Source organism: Lytechinus pictus, chromosome 7 (assembly GCF_037042905.1).
Source record: "Lytechinus pictus isolate F3 Inbred chromosome 7, Lp3.0, whole genome shotgun sequence".
NCBI classification, from domain to species: Eukaryota; Metazoa; Echinodermata; class Echinoidea; order Temnopleuroida; family Toxopneustidae; genus Lytechinus; species Lytechinus pictus.
The window spans coordinates 31,294,652-31,314,989 of NC_087251.1; the positions used below are offsets into that span (position 1 = coordinate 31,294,652).

Sequence of the window (20,338 nt, forward strand, 5' to 3'; positions counted from 1 at the left end):
TTATCCTCTTGAGCAAATTAATATCTTACTCATTAGGCGATGCGAGCGCGGGCGAAATTCAGTTTTATATTACATTAAAATATTTCTTCCCCTCTCATTATTTCATTCACCTTTTCTTCTCCTTCTTATGATTTATTCGGTCAAAATTATATACTATTTACAATTATATGTTTTTTTTCTTATAAAAACATTTAATGTAAATGCGAAACTAAATGAGTCTCTCCTTCTCCTTTTTTGGCTTTTTTTTTCATGGAGCCCATGAGGGCTATACCCCTACCCCGTAGATCCGCCACTCGGAAAATCAAATACCGAGTTCCCCTCGGGCCTCGGGGATCACATACAGCTAGTTCTCCTCGACCGAAAGTTTTGACTACGCGTCTTGCTTCACTACAACAAAGTGTTTCTTCCACTCTGTCGTACCATGGGAAGAGGGGATGCTGCGTGTATTTTTTTTCTCCATATGCAGCACCCCCTGGAATTCTGGAAGGTGTGAAAAAATCAGTGGAAATAAATATAATCCAAAAGACCTTCATTTTGTAGTGATAACTTTTTTTTTTTTGCTTTTCGAATTTCTTGGGGCCAATTAATTATGATGACTTCCATTTTGTAGTGATAACATTTTTTTTTTCAAAGACATCAGCACCCCCACTCAAAAAAAAAATAATTCCCTGGGCCCTAGCTCTGTACATGTCCCGTAAAAAACCATTAAAAGGGAATTTCACCCTGACGACAAGTTTGTTGTAAACTTGTGATATGATACCAGAAAAATAAAAGAAATGGGCCTATTGGTGGAATGGTGAAGGTTTGAGGAAAATCCGTTCAAGATTAAGGAAGTTATTATAATATTAAGGTTTTTTTTATTTGTAACGTCATTAGCCGCACAACATATTATGTGATATAAAATGCATCATGGTCACTGAAAAAATTCTTCTCTCAGGAGTGGGTGTGAAGTAATTTGTCTGTTGATATGTATATATCGGGGACTATAAGAATAAATCCTATTTTCATTTTTTGAAGAAAATAACATTTAATTGAATTCACGATACATGGGAAGGTACTCGCATGTGACGAATAAAAGTAAAAATTATAATAACTATAAATCTTTGATAGATTTTCCTCAGGACTTGACCTTCACGAATATTTGTTATCATCTTTTTAGCTATTTTGAAACTTGTTTCATTGTATTATAATTCTTGATTTTTTTTTTAAAGTATAAAACATTTTCATAATCATATAGGTCTAAATTTGTTAATTTCTTACCGTGAAAAATACCTCAGCAATCCGCTTGTTTGGTCTCCAAGAGAGAATTCTTGAAATATCATACACTCATGATTGCATCGCAGTTTCAGAGAAATAGTTAAAACAGAGAGATATAGGCCTATACTAATAACGCAAATTAGTAATATATCTTTATGAGTTAAAAACACATTTTTTATTATATATATAAATTTATATATGAAACGGGATCGGGAGGGCCAATATACTATAGCCCACCACGCTGCGCGCGAGATGACTAGCCGTCTGTGTAGGACGAGAGAGTAAAAATCATATGGTAAAAATAAGGAAACATGTTCAAAACTACTCCAAACCAGCCAGCGGCGTAACAGGGGTCGGTGGCCAGGGGGGGCAAGAGCCAAAAATTTCCCGGTCATATCATGGCGTCATAAGGCAAAAATTTTGAGGGGGCGATATGGCGCATCGGGCAAATATATATATATAAAGCGAGCGAGCGAAGCGAGCGAGCAAAAAATTTTGACATTTATTTGCAAAAATCCAATTTTGTGATAGATTTTGACATAATGTTAAAAAGATGATATCATATTTCACCCTCCTTTCCTACCTTTTTTCTCTCTTTTTTTTGTACGCCACGGTGAACAGTATTTTTGTTATGATTGTGAGCATCAGGGCGAAGCTCTATATGCTCGAGGGGGGCGAGTATGGCGCTTCTGGCAAGAAGTAGCTTAATATAGGTCCCGAGCGAGCGAAGCGAGCGAGATTAAAAAATCACCTTTTCATGAGAATCTAACATGAAGATAGATTTTAACGTGATATTCAGAAATATATAATACACTTTCCTTTCTTTCCTCTTTTTTTTTTGTTTGGTTGTAGAACTTTTGGGGGCCATGGTCCAAACTCATCCATATAACAGTGCTGTATGGGTGGGGTCCAGGCCAGAGCCCCGGAACCTCTTGATATCAAAGCCATTTTAAACCTGACAGATGGCCACTAATTTTAATCAAATTGCGTGTATATTTATATAGCTTTAACACAACACATAAATTCAATGCAGTTGTGTATCGTAACCATCCAAATATTGTGAGGGGCACACCATAGCAAATGTGTGAAAATTTGTAAAAAGTCGCCAGCGAGCGAAGCGAGCCAGAAAAAAAATGGCCTGTTAAAATGAAATTCTAATTATGTGATAGATTTTTACATCATTATAGCAAATATCATGTCATATATTATTTTTTTCATTCATCTCATTTCGCTGCCTCTTTTATTTTCTATTATGCCCTCTTGGCTGTGGAACCACCCCCCGGTACGCCAGTGCTTCAACGTAAAGCTTAATGCAGGAAGGGTCCATATAGGGGCCCGTTATAGAACCCATTAAAGGTTACAGATGAAGAGCCCCAACTGCACGGGGTCTTGACTCTTGGACAGAGCCTTTGGAGATTTAGCAAGTTTATGATAGACTTTCATACGACATTATGCTATGTACCATCCATTTTTCTTCCCGCTCCTTATCTCAATCCTCGGCAGCCCGGTAGTGTACGTTATCTTGTCCCTATTCTTTAATTTCCAATTTAGATTTTGGCTAATTCCATTCTGCATTTATTTCCCGCTTTTGTTTGCCTTTTTGTTATCTTTAATTTATTTCCCTGTCTTACTAATCATGCTAATGTATTTGTATATCGGGGCGAATTGTTCTTTCTCACTTGTTCTTTTTTCCTTCCTTTTCCCGTTATCTTTCCGTTTTCCCTTTTTTATGTTTTTTCTTAGTTTTCTTTTCCCTTTTCCTTCCCCTTTCCCCTTTTTTCTTTCCTTTACCTTTCCCTTTCTTCCCCCCTTTTTTTTTCTTTTTCCCGTTTCTTTTTTATTTTCCCGGTGAGCTCCGCCAGGGGGGGCAGCTTGCCCCCCCTGCCCCCCGCCTGTTACGCCACTGAAACCAGCTAGGCCATGGACTGTCTAAAAAAAACCCCTCTGCAGCTCATGTGCTCCACGCATGCAGCGGTCTCATGCCGCCCATGCCACCGGGAAGTGCGGCGGAAGAATGAGTCACTATTTCACTCGGTCCGGCTCGTTTCTATCGACCCGTATTCAAAGCTCGCGCGACATCACTTTTCTGACAGGTGGTGGCGTAATATTTTGTACAGCTGTCACAATTACTGAAATTAATAATATTCTACATCAGAGGTTTTAAATGCTGCTAGTTTATTAACGAAATCCCTCTTGTTAACAATGTTAAAAGTTTGAACGAAAAGGAAAAGGTTCTAGCAGCCGCCACAGGCTATCACGATCTGGAGCTGAGGATCGGGTCGATAGCGATACCTAGCGTTTCTATCGAGGTAGCGTGGCCGAGCGGTCTAAGGCGCTGGTTTTAGGCACCAGTCATTTCGATGGCGTGGGTTCGAATCCCACCGCTGCCAATACTTTTTAATTGATTTTTCTTAATGTCTTCCGATTCGAATTCATTGTCGTTTGCTTGTGAACAAATTACTCGCCAATGGACTGTTGACTTCATTATGTTTTCTAACTTATGAATTAGTTGTAGCCCATTGTTATTACACATATTGGCCTAAGTTCATGCACACAAGGTATGGGCCAGACAAAGATTCCATGAAGTCCAGTGTGGCTGTCATTAACTTTGATTTAATTTTTTTCTCTTCTAAATCATTCTTTATATGAAGAGATAGCTCAATTGGCAGAGCATCAGACTGTCATCTGAAGATGACATTCAAACTGTTTTATATATATGTCCATGGTTATAAATATGATGTTCATATAGCCTTTTTTAACTTTTGTATTTATGTTTTTAATAAGAATCAGATCAAATTTTATTTAAAGTTATTCAAGCTTTGCTTTTTAGTGGGATCCTCCATTATCACAAACCTTTACACATGATTATTTTGTATGTAACTTTCTTATAACATGTCTTTTTCAAGTTGATTCAATGACCTTGGTATATTTTTTTATTATGTTGACTTGTTATGATTGTATATTTTATTGGATTTATATTTTGTTGAAAATGAAATAAATGAAATGAAGGAGATTAAGGAAATAGTGATCACAACATTTGCAAAGACTGGAAATAATTGCGGAAGAAAAAGGAAAAAAGGAGGGAGAAAATAAGGTTATAAAACATAATCTGTACCCCTTAAACAGTACCAATGTAAACTTTATCATGGGTACGTGACATATGCGCATCAGTTAGATGATCATTTGAGGGGGCCAAATATGGCTGATGGAGCAAAAGTTTTAAAAAGATAGGAGTGAACAAAAAACAAGTAAGCAAAAAAATTCTGACCTTTTTTTTTTTTACAAAAATTGAAAACTAGTAGACTTTGACATAATATTAGGAAAGTAATATATAGTAACAGGACAGTAATATATTTTAATCTTGGTCATGCAACTTTTTTTCTTTTGGGGAGGGGCATGGCCCTGTATCTTTACACCATGGACATCATAGAGAAGATTGTAAATTGATGCTAGTCTAAAACTGTTGTCAAGTCTGTAGTATTGTTTCTTAATAATACAAATGTGTGTTCAGTTTGAGGGTGGCTGCATGTGGCACTTATGAATGCATGATATCCAATAATGATTTGTTTTACAAATGGAGGTAACTGAGGAGCAATGTCATATAACTGCATATGCAAAAGGCAATTATATAACATATTTTAATTCATTGAATTTATTCTTTGTAGGGGGGGGGGGAGGGGGTGGTTTCCCTGCCATTGTGTTATAGTGCCTGACATTAGTTTTTTATTACACCATTTTCTTTCACAAATATTTCCTTAATTGTAATTCAGAAATCCTACAGGTAGTCCATACTTATTTTTTATTGCATTTCTCACATAAACATTGATGTTTATTCTGAAATCCTACACATACATGTAGTCCATATGTATCAATTATTTTTATTGCACGATTTAAGGACGTTCCACAGTTAAAATGAAGTCCATGTCATTTTCACCAAATTTTGCAGAGAGTTACTCTGGTATTTATGCATTATGAAAATGCAAAAAATAATATAGGTTCATGTGCTTATTTTTTTTCTACGGGTCTTCAAAGTCGCCGTATTTGAATGATATGCAATCTTGCGCAATTTAAGAGAATTTTGCCTCTCTTAGACCTCACGAATTCACCAAATGAGTTTAAATCATCTTCACTCAGCGGATATCGCATCAAACTTCATCAAATTTTCAAGATATATAACAAAGTGTATACCAAAGTAAGAGAAAGCCTTTTAATTGGTAAAACTATATCTATCTGGAGTCAGCAGCGCCCTCATTTGGCAAGAATGGTGCAAAAACTCGGAAAAAGCAAATCTTCAAAGACGTGAATCTACTCAAAAATTTAAAAAGTATTTTGTAAGCTGCACTTTTTTCAAAATCCATGTCATTTTCATCAAATTCTGCTAATTTGTAGAGGAATGCATATCAAAGGTGTAGGGAAGTTAAAAATATGGGGTCCATGTGCTCGTTTTTTAACTATGAGTGTCCAAAGTGATGCGAGTTGGCATCGAAATCGCCGAAAATGCGCCCAAAACGTGCAAAAGTCTAATAATATCGTCTAAAATGCGAATGGTTCCGTAGTTTTGCTCCCAAACACTCAAAATCCATGTCATTTTCATCATACTCTCTAGATTTTTAGAAGAATATATTCTGAAGACATTAAAATATCAAAAATATGGGGTCTATGTGCTCGTTTTTAAACTATCAGTGTCCAAATTGTTGCGAGTTGGCTTGAAAATATTGAAATGCACCTAAAATGCGCCGAAAACGTGCAAAAGTCTATACCCTCTAAAATGCAAATGGTTCCGTAGTTTTGCTCCCTAACATTCAAAATCCATGTCATTTTCATCATACTCTCTAGATTTGTAGAGGAATATATTCTAAAGACATTAGAATATTAAAAATATGGGGTCCATGTGCTCGTTTTTAAACTATCAGTGTCTAAACTGTTGCGAGTTGGCTTGAAACAGCCCAAAATGCGCCGAAAACAAGTAAAAGTCAGATAATACCATCCAAAATGTCTAAAATACGAATGGTTCCGTAGTTCTGCTCCTAAACATTCAAAATCCATGTCATTTTCATCATACTCTCTAGATTTGTAGAGGAATATATTCTGAAGAAGTTAAGATATTTAAACTATGGGGTCCATGTCCTCATTTTCAAATTATCAGTGTCCAAAGCATTGCGGGTTGGCTTGAAACAGCCCAAAATGCGCCGAAAACAAGCAAAAGTCTGATAATACCGTCTAAAATGCGAATGGTTCTGTAGTCTTGCTCCCAAACATTGAAAATCCATGTCATTTTCATTATACTTTGCACATAGATACTTTAGCACCTGAATATTTCAAATATACAAAAAGTTACATGGGTCCATGTGCTTGATTTTTTGCTATAGAGCTTCAAAGTTAACCCAAAATGGATGATGTTCTTAATAATTGCGCATCCAAAAGAATTCGGCATTTTTAGACCTCACGAGATCACAACAATGAGTTTAAAGCTCTATTAATCAGTCAAAATCTATAAAGATTTCATCAAATTTTGCAATATGATTAATAATTGTATCCGTAAGATTGATAATTGATTTATATTGCTGTCAATTGTTTGCTCATTGAAGTTTAACAACACTCTCAGTTCTTAGAAATTGCGGGAAAGATACTCAACCTCAAAAATTTCAAATTTCAATAACAAACTTGAGAAGTAAAAGAAATGCTGCACTTTAGTCAAAACCCATGTCATTTTCACAAAACTTTGCAAAGTTGTAAAGGAAGGTATATCTAAGAGGTGCAAACATTTAAAAATATGGGTTAATGTGCTTGTTTTCAAAGTAACTATCAGCACTCTTATTAGAGCAAATTTGCTTCTTAAAACACCCGAAAACGCGCCAAAAGCTTTGTATATAATTATGTGAGGAAAAATTCCGAACCACTTTTCCATTTATTCAAACTCGGGGTCATATTCATGATACTTTGCGGCACTTCAGAGAAACTATTTTGAAATTGTAGAGGAATAAAAAAAATGGTCCATGGAATAATTCAAGTTTATTAGCTTCATAAAATAACACATCGGATCTGCAGTTAGTAAAGATAAGGAGAAAAATCAGCTCATAGTACAGCTGATTAATCATCAGTTCATCCATTGTGACGTCAGCGCGCAGAGTGTAAAATATGCGCAGATCATGATGCGCACAAACATAACTGTGGAACGTCCTTAAGAAATTTATTTGATCGTAATTCAGAAATCCTGCAGATGGTTCATTATCTAAGATTGTAGTATCCAATGACGGGTTGTTAAAACTGACACTTGACCCCACAAAGAGCAGTTTTTAAGGAAACATAATTTTGGAACTGAATAAAACTTATTTTGTATTTCAAATAAGTACCAATGACCTTATATGAGTGTGAAGATGGAATGTTGATTTATAAGAGGATGTCTTCTAAAATTACATATTTTCATGCATTACAGTTAATGAAAATAGAGAATAAGAACACTTCATGCGAAAGATGCTGTTTTGAAGACAATTTAATGATTTAATCATATTTTTTAAAATCTTCATTTGCATGACATAATTATATTTGTTTGTAACGGATGCTTACATTTAAGCCTGTATTTAGCTTTGGTAAATCCCCAAAAATGTAGTAATGACTATTACAATTCATTGCTAGATTATATGATTGCGTATTCCCTATAACAGGTATGATATTGGAGGATAAGATATTAAAATGTATTTTACATGATAAATATATTGCGATTATACATGAAATGTAATCTGAGCGGGTGACCAATCAAAAATAAAATAACGGCATGTTTTTTTTCTATTTGATATAAAACCTATTCCAAAGAATGTAATAGGTCAAAAATTTCAGCATAATTATAATCTTTCTGTGTAGCTTCTACATATCAATTCCCTTGAATTTGTAAGATAAATGTTCAAAGAGCCCTTTAGAAGGAAAACAAAAATATTGCCAATGGTGGGAGCTACACAGAGAATCAGCAGTTGAAAAGGGAAAAAAGGGCTACAAAAAGTTTATATAAGATTGGAATGTTTGATAATACTCAAGTACATTTCAAACAATAGACCCTTTATCAAAGTTGAAGACAGGCAGGGGGGGGGGGGAGGTCTTTTTCAAGTATTTCATCCATACGATCATGAAAGTGACTACATGGGTAGTAAAGTATCATTTTCTTAAAATGAATCCTGAAAAAGGGATTCGGGGTAAACACATACCAGGGGCCCGTCTTACAAATAGTTGTGATTGATCCGATCAATCACAACTATGGACGGCCAGCAACGTCAACATCTAAAATGCATGACTATTCAAAATGCTTTCTAGATATGACGTAAATTACGGAAATTCATTTTTTTCTTGACAATTTGGTGTGTTTGTCTTTGTTTACAAAGGACATTTTGAAAATTTTATGTAGAAAAAATTATGACACTGATGGATTTCCATAGAGTTGCGACTGATTGGATCGATCGTAACTTTTTGTAAGACGGGGCCCAGGAATATACATGTATACCAAAGATATGAAAATAGAAGAAACAGAAGTAATAATGTTCACATACGTCACACATGCACAATAATGGAAGCAGAAACATTGTTTCTTCATTTAATATGCCTGAAATCCTTTTCATAGAATTCAAAGTATACATCACTTACTAGAAATAAAATGTAAAACACGAAATGGAGAACACCATTTTCAATCAAACAAATATCATTTCTTGATTGTAAAAGCAAAACAAATACAATATTACGACAATAATCATAATAATTACTCAATAAAGCACATTTCCATTAGGATACAATGCCTATAATGCTGTTATACTTCATTTAAAAAGACACAAAAAGAATCATATTTCCTTATGTGATGATATTGCAAACCCTGATTTATGTCATAAACCTCGCTATCATATAACAAATGTTATATTGTTTTACTTTTTACAAATTAACTTATATTCATGGTCTATCTATTTATCGAACAAATAAAAAATACTAGTATATCTATACAAAAGAATATAGAAAGGACTTGAGCAGAAAATGTTATGTTTAATGAACCGATGTATATATATCACTATATTTAAGATAATATTTTGAAGGATTAAGACACAGTTGAATATTAGTGTTTGTACACTATACATTAACAATGTAAATAGAGATCATGAATGATGTGGGGAAAAAAATCCCAATCTGGCAGTAATAAATTCTAATGAATGGTATATCATATGAAATAGAAAAAGTATAGCCTTTATTTTACACCTACTGTAGCTTCAAATTGTGATCAGTGATGCATGAATGATTATGATTCATTTTATGCAATAGTGCATAATTTCAGACCTTGCTGTGAATATTAAAGCATATCATGCAATTCTTCAATGATCATGACATATTTCTTTTTTTTTTCTGAGAGATGAGATTAAATGTTCTCAGTTGATGTACAATTCTTTGTATTGTCTGTATTACGCATTTCTTTAACGATTTTAGACGAAAGACTTATGATTGCTGTTACATCATTGAGTTTTTTACAGGGGTGCAGTCAGATTAATTTTTCATATTTCATTTTCTGTCAAAATTAAAAGTATTCAAAATTCCACATTAACAACGACGTCATGATCACTGAAGCATTGCGAATTACACCTCAATAATCACATAATGGTCTGAAAATATGCATTATCTCACATAGTACTTCATAATCATTCAAGCATGACCAATCACAACTTGCAACTAGGTGAAAAACAAAGGCTATATTTTTTTCCTTCATATGATATACAATTCATTAGACTTCTGTAGTAGCCAGGTTATGAATTTTGGACTTCCATTATAGTTTATCTGATCCTTTTACCATGTTGTCAGTTTATATTGTACAAATTATTTATTATATTGTACAAATTATTCATTATATACTGTACATGGAAGATGAAACAAATCAAAGATAAGTATATAATTACAATTCACATACATGTATTCTTGAATGAGCTTGTCCGGCTCCCCGCAAGATGCTCAATTTCAGAAAATATTATTATGATGTTTTTTATTCATAGCAATGATCCACCACAAGTATGAGCACAATAATAAAACAAAATTTAAAGAGAGTAGTATCCAAACCTTCATCAAGGCACATTAGTACTGATTTTCATAGTATTACTGTAGACTAATAACATTATTTCTGATAAACACAGTAAGCAAAATATATTTCAATTGAGTAATTTCTAGTGATAGTGCAATAGAATATCCACCTGGGCCTACTTACACTAAGCTTATCAATCGATCACAAAGTAGATTTGAATGACTGATTGCTCATAACAAAACCAATACAACCAATAGCAAAATCAGCCCAATAACCAGGCTATATATGTCTATATATATATACTAAAGCATGTTGATAATATGACTACAAACTGGCTTCTTGCCCAACCATAAACCCAATACCATGAAACATGGTTTGGGATGGATTTTGAGAGGCAAGGAAATTCGCATACTAAGAGAGAAAAATGTTGGTAAATCTATCTCAGTAGAGCAAGACGTGTGGTAGAACTATAATGAATATGACCCAACAATAAAGTGTATGAATGTTTCTTTCATAAAAGATCCATTATTTGTTTATGATTGTAGATTAATCATTCCATCTCTTGGGACTGTGCTTCTCCAGTCAGATCGGTAGGAATAGACTCCTTCAGAAGCGGGAAGACATAGTACATCTAGGTATAAAAAAATATGAGACAAAATATGAGAAAAAAATTGACATTTCAACACTTGATAATCATAAAAGACTGCTTTTTATATCATAGCACCAAACAATCAGCGATGCATGTAGAGGATACTACCCTGATGAACGTATATATAGGAGGGCTCAATTGTGTCTCAAATCACACAATGGTAAAGGCAAACAATTTTATACTGTGTTGTTTTGCAAATTTTCAATGTACTGTGTATATCAAACACCATAATCTCAAATAAGGGGAAAATATTTCTGTCAAAATTAAGTGTTGTCATGACATTAATTCAATACAAATACTAGTATTCAATCAATATTTCATGCACTGTTTTAATGTGTAAATATAATAATATTATATTGGATGGCTCAGCATGGGATACCAGAATATTCTACAGGTGAAGACATACTGCACAAGTCGTAGATGAGGGCAAAACTGGCCCTAACGAGTTCAATATTTCGGGCATACCACAAAGGAAAATCATCCAACATAATTATATCTTTAAAAGATCATCACTGATTAACCTTACAATTCGGCATGATACTGTCACAGCAAGTTTGTATCTGGGCATCTTGCAATATGCTCTGACATTTCAAAGACGAATCATGCAGATGAAAATACAACAAGCAGGAATGCTTTTATCTTTGACAGTTCAAATGATTTATAAAACCAACCACCATTGGCCTCTAAATTTTTTTTACAACGGCTGACTGATGGAGAAGGCATGACTTACATACAGACCAGTGACTGCATGAGTAACCAGAGAAGGATAGAACATAGTCCAAGAGAGGTGGAGAGATGGGGGAAAAGTGATATCCGTGGTATATGGTGTTATATAAAATTCAATTGTCCCCCCCCAAAAAAAAAAAAAAAAAAAAAACACTTATGAATTTGTAATGTTGTTGTTGGTATACATTACATAAATCAGTGAAAACACAAATATAATTTTTGCATATACAAATGAAATAATCTCACCAAGTACAAATTTTCCACAAAAATCAAACTGGGTCCCTTAACACAAAGGTTAGCAGTTAATAGTACGCTTGATTTTCATGATTAATTGTACATTGTAGTCAATGCAATCAATAGTAATTTTTTTCTTCTAAAATTGCTTCACTCTGTGTTACGGGCCCCAGGTATTACCTTTTGCATTGATTTCAGGTACCCCTCTATCTTTTGTTTAACCTCTAGGACTCCCTCTATTGGTGGTTTGATGAGAATGGACGCTGTCTGGAGAAGCCATACATACATGAGTAGTCTATAAAGAGCCTGGTATGGTTTACTATGGCCTGTCCCTGCATAGAAACTATTGGCTGTAGTGATAAAAAAGGTGTGAAATACTATGTCAATATTCAAGACAATACCAAACTTTGAGATATTATTTCAAGGTCTCGGTATCATAAAATGATCACACAATGCACCACTTAAAATAATAAGAAAGCAACATATTAAATCTTTTGCGCATTTGAGCACAGTCACATTTTTTTTTTCATGTGGTTAAAGATTTGCTGTAAACAATATTCAAATTTGTTAATAGGTTTTTCTCTAATTGCCAGTATTCAGGTTTTTACAATATTGCTTCCAGTTGCAGAAGGGGCACAAGAGTCCAGTGTCCCCTTTATATCTTGAGAATCACCCATTGGCCATACATATTAATCAAGCTAAATCTAGGGAAACTGTATAAGAACTGCTATATAAGATTTATACAAAGATAGCACAGATACAAATAATAACAAGTGGAATGCCTCTGGCCGTCTCACCTGCATCACGCGATTCAATATAGCAGCAGTGCTGATTTTGAAAACTACTATAACTCGCACAAGATGTTCAGTGATACTTGGTTACTCTTATTTCCATGTTTTATGAACTAGACCAATACACTTATAGAGATATGATGGCAATTCAACAAATACCCCCAACGTGGCCAAAGTTCTTTGACCTTACATGACCTTTGACCTTGATCATGTGACCTGAAACTCGCACAGGATGTTCAGTGATACTTGATTACTATTATGTCCAAGTTTTATGAACTAGACCAACACACTTTCAAATTTATGGCTGTAATTCAACAAATACCCCAATTTGGCCAAAGTTCATTGACCCTAAATGACCTTTGACCTTGATCATGTGACCTGAAACTTGCACAGGATGTTCAGTAATACTTGATTACTATTATGTCCAAGTTTCATGAATCAGATCCATAAACTTTCAAAGTTATGATGGTAATTCAACAGATACCCCCATTCGGCCAAAGTTCATTGACCCTAAATGACCTTTGACCTTGGTCATGTGATGTGAAACTCATGCAGGATGTTCAGTGATACTTGATTAACCTTATGTATAAGTTTCATGAACTAGGTCCATATATTTTCTAAGTTATGATGACATTTCAAAAACTTAACCTTAGGTTAAGATTTTGATGTTGATTCCCCCAACATGGTCTAAGTTCATTGACCCTAAATGACCTTTGACCTTGGTCATGTGACATGAAACTCAGGCAGGATGTTCAGTAATACTTGATTAACCTTATGGCCAAGTTTCATGAACTAGGTCCATATACTTTCTAAGTTATGCTGTCATTTCAAAAACTTAACCTCAGGTTAAGATTTGGTGTTGACGCCGCCGTCGCCGTCGCCGCCGCCGTCGCCGCCGCCGCCGCCGCCGCCGTCGCCGTCGCCGTCGGAAAAGCGGCGCCTATAGTCTCACTCTGCTATGCAGGTGAGACAAAAATAGAGAACCGTCTAATAATTTATACCGGCAACAGGGTGCTTGTCTAGGTATTTGATAAGAGAAGCCATGTTGAATTCTATGAAGTGCCATCTGTCCTTTATCCATTCTCTCATGATGTCTGCTTTATGCTCCACTAAGACACTCATAGCATCCTAATATAATAAAAGGATTAAAAGCCATATGCACACTTTAGGAAACCAGTATTCAATTAAAAAAAAAATTAAACATCTAGTTTATTGACGTTGAAATAAGCTTATTTAGTAAAGATTTACTTAGTTGTAGACAACATATTTTGAGAAGTATGATAACCTACTGTTGTTTTCAAGCAGAGCTCATTCAATTTGTTGAGTTCCAATATAAAATAAAGTAAATAGTTATTAAATTATACTTTTGAAATATTTTATATTCAGGTAGCATAAAAAATATGAATTTTTCAAAGTATAAAGAGAATAATATAAATGTAATAGTGGAAATATTCTGTTTTTCTTTATACTATTTTACGTACATATACTTGCATTTGATGCAACTGAATACAAGTATTTATATATACAATGCTAAAGAGTGGAATTGGTACATTCAATTTGCAAGGATGTTTTTCAAGCTAATACACACTGCTCCCTCAAAATGAATGAAATCAAAACAAAAAATAGTAAGAAATAATTTTCCCTGTTGTTTGTAAGCTTTCATTTGAAAGGCTGTAAGCTTCATTAGACCTTCAAAAACAAGTAAAATTTCTTCATTGTGGGAAAGGAATGTTTTCTAATGTCATCATAATGTATTAATTATATTGTAGATTGAGAAATAAAAGTTGAAATAGCCAACAATGTGAGCTTACCGTGAGGGCATGAAACACAAGGTTAGCCTCCATAACCCCTTCGGCATACATGTTCACGCTTTCTTGCTCAAAGAGATTCAAAGAACTGAACAGGAATTAAAAGTACAAGCACCGTTAACTTGCCATAGAAGTCAACCCCATATGAGTTGAATAATCGTCAAAGTAAATTTTCAAGCTACTGACTTGTTGCATAACTTAGCCATCCAATGACAACTACAATGTTCAACAACAAAATATAGGTTTACATACAAGATACCATTGGATAGCTATATCATAATAATAGTAATTTTATTCTGTTTTAAATTGAATTGAATTACAGGGCCTAGGTTATGCAGAAAAAAATCTGTGCTTTAGAACTTTTTCACTAAAATGTCATCTGAGTTGAAAAGGTTTTTGAGGTTCCAAGAGATTTCAGCTTCAAGTTACCTGTACATGTATGAATACTGTACTCCCAATTCAATCTCCAAAGTTACTACTCATAACATTTACATTGTCATAGCAATCAATATGAAAAAAAGTATAAACAAAAAGAGTTGAACAACAAGGGGAAAAATCAAGAAGTATAGGGAATGGAATAAGACAGAGATGAAAAGAAACACCTTCTTTTTAAAGGCATTTGTCTAAAATCTTCACTAAAGAGAAGTCAAATTCTCTCTCAGTCAATCATTTTACTATTCTATTAATCTCTCTGGGCTGGTATGAAAAATAGTATCATGATGTCTTTCATCAAATTCTAATTCTAATTGTCATAGCAACCAAACATGGGTTACATCACTGCCTATCATAGCACACCTTTGACCTGCCTGAATACACATGACAAATCAAGCATGGTTCAAACCAATCATAAACATACCTTTTATTTCTCTTTGGTGACAAATTGCAGGAATGGGGATACATATATTCTGATGACATATACGTACTATATTTTGTGACAAAAAGCAAGAGAGGAGGGAAATGTATTTCTTTTACAATAATGGCCCCTAATTCTTGGAGAGTGGTTGAGGGATAAATAATGTTGAAAGGCCCCTATCCAAGGACATCTTTCTCCTTCGATTTTTTTTGGTAGATCAGAATTAATATATGGTTGATATATTCAATGGAACCCTTCCATTCAGTTCAACTTACTCTCTGTGAGTCTCTTCATAAATAAGATCTTCAACTATGAAAGCATCACCGATGAGAAGACTTATAACAGTATCCAAGAAGTTTATATTGACGCAGAACTTGGCACATACAGAGTCTAATAAAATCTGAAGAAAATACAGACAAATAACAACTAAATGTAATCTAGTTGGAAAATTACTTAACATCATTTAAATAAAATGAACTGCTTTTCTGAATAAAAAAAAAAACTTTCTCAATAAGGAAAAGAAAAATGACATACAGCTAAAATTGCTTATGACAATTCATAAAATACACTTAGTAAAATTTAGCTAAAATTCTGAATAAACGAATATATTTTGACATCGATGTCTGTCATTGATTTAAGACATTCAACTCAAGTGAATGTTTGAGATAATTAATGTGATTTACATCAAGTTAGTTTAGAGAATAGTTGCTTAATAAAAAAAACTTGATTAACTTTTAATTAATTAAAGGGAAGTTCACCCAGACAAAACTATTATTGTAAGAATAGAAGAAAATAATAAATGAAATATTGGTGAAGATTTGCAGAAAATCAATCGAAGATTAGAAAAGTTTTTATAATTTATTATCTTTTTTATTTATGACATCATATGTGAGCAGCTCCCCAATATATTGTGTAGTAAAAATAAATGAAATGTCATTTTTATAAAAAAGAAATGAAAATGGTGTTAATTGTACTCTTCATGGTATCAACAGACTAATTATTTCATACCTGCTCCTGAAAGTAAAATAAAAATAGACATCATGAACCATTAAAAATTCATGCATTTTATATTGTAAACATAAAATAGAGGCAGTTTAAAATATTTGAAATTCTCATGACTTTCTTAATCTTTGATGGATTTCCATCACACCTCATCAGAATTTACAAATATATTTTCAAGTATTTTAACAACAAACTTTTCTCGAAGGTGAACTTCCCCTTTCATGTAATTTGGTTTTAAAAAAAGAATGGTGTAATATTAATGTCTCTCATTATTACCTTCAAACCAGTACTACAATGGAGATGATTTCCATGAACATCATTCAGTAGAGCTCCCTCTCTTGGTATCAAGGATGCAAATCTAGCAGCTTCCTCTCGGATTTCAGGCTGCTCATCTTGTAGCAGTAACATTCCTGCTTTCATTATCCTATCAATCATAATATCAATATAATTAATATTTTGAACATATTTTACAGGGTTCTTTATTGTATTTTAAGGGCCCTATGAAAGTGAAATTGGGGAGAGATTGCAAGAAAATGTCATAATTCAGAATGCATACAGTAGTCTAAAATCGGAATCCCAAAGAGTAAACATCATTGCACATTAACATGTATAAAGCTCTTGATGATTTGCTCTATTCTTAACTGTACAAACTAATTTTACCGTTCCTGAGATTTTCAACACCAACATTAACAAAACACCGAACTTGAAATCACAATATTTCCTGGAGGATGGTGGTGATGATGATGGCAAAATTACACCTACATCATCAACACCACCCACAAGAGATTGGTTCAGTAGACAACATTCAATATCAGTGCTCAACACCAACTACCGGTAATGCATCATATTAATTGCAACACCAGCCTCATTTCAAGTATGTTGTTGGGCTGGTGTTGGCATTGCAACTACACCACCAACAGATTCTAACATCATACTTGAAATCATCCAATGTCAAAACAGGTTCAAAATAATACCTACCAAACATCAAGATTTATATCAGGCATCGACGGAATGAATATAAAAAAAGAATTCAATTAACAGCAGAGCCGCCAACCTCAACAAGAACATTTCAGTATTTTTAAAGTAGAAAATCATTATTATGGTGAGGAAATCAGTATTTTCAATGAAGTACCAAAGGAGAACAGATGAAACTTAAATCAGTATTTTGCATGAAACCATCAGTATTCTTCTCATTTTTGTTTATACTAAATACTGAAAATCAGTACTAGTTTGCAGGTCCGTAATAGCATTAACCAACATTAAAATAATACGAGCATAACAAGCATGAAAGTGACTTACATAAAGGCAAAATCACAATGTGTGATGTTGCTAGGATCACATGTGTTCAGAGCCTGAACTCCACTATGCTTCAATGACTTTGCTGCAGACAGACGCACGGTCTCACATTGGGAGGGGTCACTGCACTTTAGAACCAGGTCACACCAATGTGAGGTCATCTCTAGATTCATACTGACGGAGGGGGGGGGGAATAGTAAACATGAGAACAAGCAATGTAAACCACATTTTCATTTTCTCATAATTTTAGCACATGTTTTAATTTTTTTCTTTTACATCTCTATTATTTGATTTATAAATACACATATATACATGATTTGAAAGTCCAAGGCCCAAATATGAACCTGTTTGAATACAATAATCATATTATAATCAAAAATGAAAGCAAAATAATTCAAAATAAACTAGCATAATAATAATAATAATATACAATTCTTGTATAGCGCATATCCAGGGAAAAAATACTTTTTTTTTACAGGAGCCATTTTTCTCACTGGTCACAAATTTATGGGAGCCATTTTTCAATTTCCAAGAGCCATTTTTTAATTTGCTAGAGCCATTTTTTAAATAACAAAAGGAAACATATCATTTGTAATTATTATCATTTTAGACATGTTAAATTTGAAGTATTGTTTGTTGTATTTTAATGTGCCATGCGTAATATTTCTTTATTTCTTTTACCAACAAAAGTAATGATTGCAATAATGCCATTTGATTTAAAGGAGAATGAAACCTTTGGAACAAGATAGCTTGTGTGAAAACAGAAAAATCAAAGAAACAGATCAACGAAAGTTTGAGAAAAATCGGACAAATAATGAGATAGTTATGAGCATTTGAATATTGCGATCACTAATGCTATAGAGATCCTCAAATTGGCACTGTGACAAATATGTGTGATGTCACTTGTGAACAACTCTCCCCATTACTTTAGTATATATTCCCCTTAAATTGCCTCTTTTATCACATCTATCAGTAGATCATGTGTTCTTTCTAGAGGAGGGCATGTAATACAGATTTTTGAAGAATAAATCATGGATAAAGAGTTTGTATCACCATAAGAAAAAGCAAAAAGAGACATTTGGAGGGTATTTTATAGTCCATCAAAGGAAAAGTTGTTCACATGTGACATCACACATCCTTGTCGCATTGCCAATTAGAGGATCTCCATAGCATTAGTGATTGCAATATTCAAATGCTCATAACTTTCTCTAATTTGTCTGATTTTTCTCAAACTTTCTTTGTTCTTATTCTTTGATTTTTCTGTTTTGACACAAGCCTACTTGTTCCAAAGGTTTCATTTCCCTTTAATGTGCCATCTCTACTATTTTTTTTTACTAATAAAGGTAATGAATGATTTACTTAGATATATATTGCCATTTGTCTTTATTCAGTGCTATTGTAGAAAAATCTGATTATCAAATTTTTAATGTGGCTGTGTGAGTGATCCTGAAACTTGAAAGAAGAGATAAAGAGAGGTTACTATACAACTGTAAAATAATACATGAAAGGCTGGTATTCAATATGTTTTGTACAGTATCCAATAGAATAGAGTACACTTCTCATGGATTTTGATTAGTAAATAAGCATAATTTGGTATGCAGTTTCCTTAGGAACAAATGCTTAATGCTCATAATAAATGAGGAACGAGGTATGCCTCATAGCTGAATGCTTTTTCACGTGACTAGAGCCTGAAAAGAACTGATCACCAAAGCTCACAACTACCCCTTTCCGATGGGGACCGGAGCGAGCAGCATACGCACGACAGGCCTGGCAGTAGACCAAAAGCTTTAGTCTCTGTATTTTGGTTGTTCTGCTGAACTTCGTTGGATCACTCACCAATACATAGACTGAAGACCTTGGAGGCCCATACGTACAGACAACGTATTAGCAGTAACGTTAGATCTAATATACAGAAACCCGATTTTCCGATCGTTTTTTTGTACATAAAATGTCACATTATGAAAAAGAAATTACATCCATATTTACGAAAAAATGTATAAAATTCAGAAGTATCGTACCTTAGACCGCAGTTACCGCTAATTCCTTTCAATGATATCGAAACATCGTCATCTTCGATCCTTTCGTTGGTCAACGTAAGTTGCCATCTCGGATGACGTCATCATCCTCACAGACGTATTTACCAGTCGCTATATATCGCGATTTGTGCCGCTTCTTTGCGCTTGTAATCTACGTGCGTGCGTTCGGAACTTGTCACTCGCATTGATTCGCCAGGATATCGAAAATTCTAATCAGAAAGCCTTGATAAAAGCACACCTCATTGAACGTAGAGGGCAGCAATACACGGCTGCCATTTTTTCATCTACCGTACTAGTGCGCTCACTGCGCTGAGCTTTGTGAATGTGAATGGTACATTATGTGCACGTTATAACCCACGCACGAAGGGAAGACAGCGGACGTATGGCTGAACTAGTTACTGTACACAAGATCACAGGAGCGATTTATTTTTTCCCGATCGCTCTCTCTATTGGGTTTGCAAGTGCGATTTCAAAGCTTACGAGAGCGAAAGCGCTCAGCGCTCCCGTGTATTTTTTTCGCTGCGCATATCACATTATGAATAATGTCTCTATGTGCTTCCAAAGGAATTGGATATTATTACCCCAGCTGTAGCTTGGTAGCCGTCATTACTCAGATTACAGCGCACACGCATTTCAAGGAATAAATTCC

General features: G+C 34.2%; 1 protein-coding gene and 1 non-coding gene across 2 annotated transcripts in view; one reads left to right on the forward strand and one right to left on the reverse strand.

Annotated features, from left to right (window-relative positions):
• Positions 1 to 3,565: 3,565 nt before the first annotated feature.
• Positions 3,566 to 3,647, forward strand: TRNAL-UAG (transfer RNA leucine (anticodon UAG)). The gene has a single exon. It is a non-coding gene; the product is annotated as a tRNA-Leu (tRNA).
• Positions 3,648 to 7,733: 4,086 nt separating this feature from the next.
• The window catches only part of LOC129264566 (tRNA (32-2'-O)-methyltransferase regulator THADA-like), a 41,375-nt gene continuing 28,770 nt past the window's right edge, over positions 7,734 to 20,338 (reverse strand). The window contains exons 25-31 of the mRNA XM_064102491.1: positions 17,657 to 17,827; positions 16,634 to 16,781; positions 15,631 to 15,755; positions 14,506 to 14,590; positions 13,696 to 13,822; positions 12,084 to 12,253; positions 7,734 to 10,925 (exon numbers count right to left, since the gene is read on the reverse strand). Of these exons, the coding sequence (XP_063958561.1) occupies positions 10,845 to 10,925; positions 12,084 to 12,253; positions 13,696 to 13,822; positions 14,506 to 14,590; positions 15,631 to 15,755; positions 16,634 to 16,781; positions 17,657 to 17,827 (907 nt within the window). The 3' untranslated portion in view covers positions 7,734 to 10,844. The remainder of the gene's footprint in view (positions 10,926 to 12,083; positions 12,254 to 13,695; positions 13,823 to 14,505; positions 14,591 to 15,630; positions 15,756 to 16,633; positions 16,782 to 17,656; positions 17,828 to 20,338) is intronic.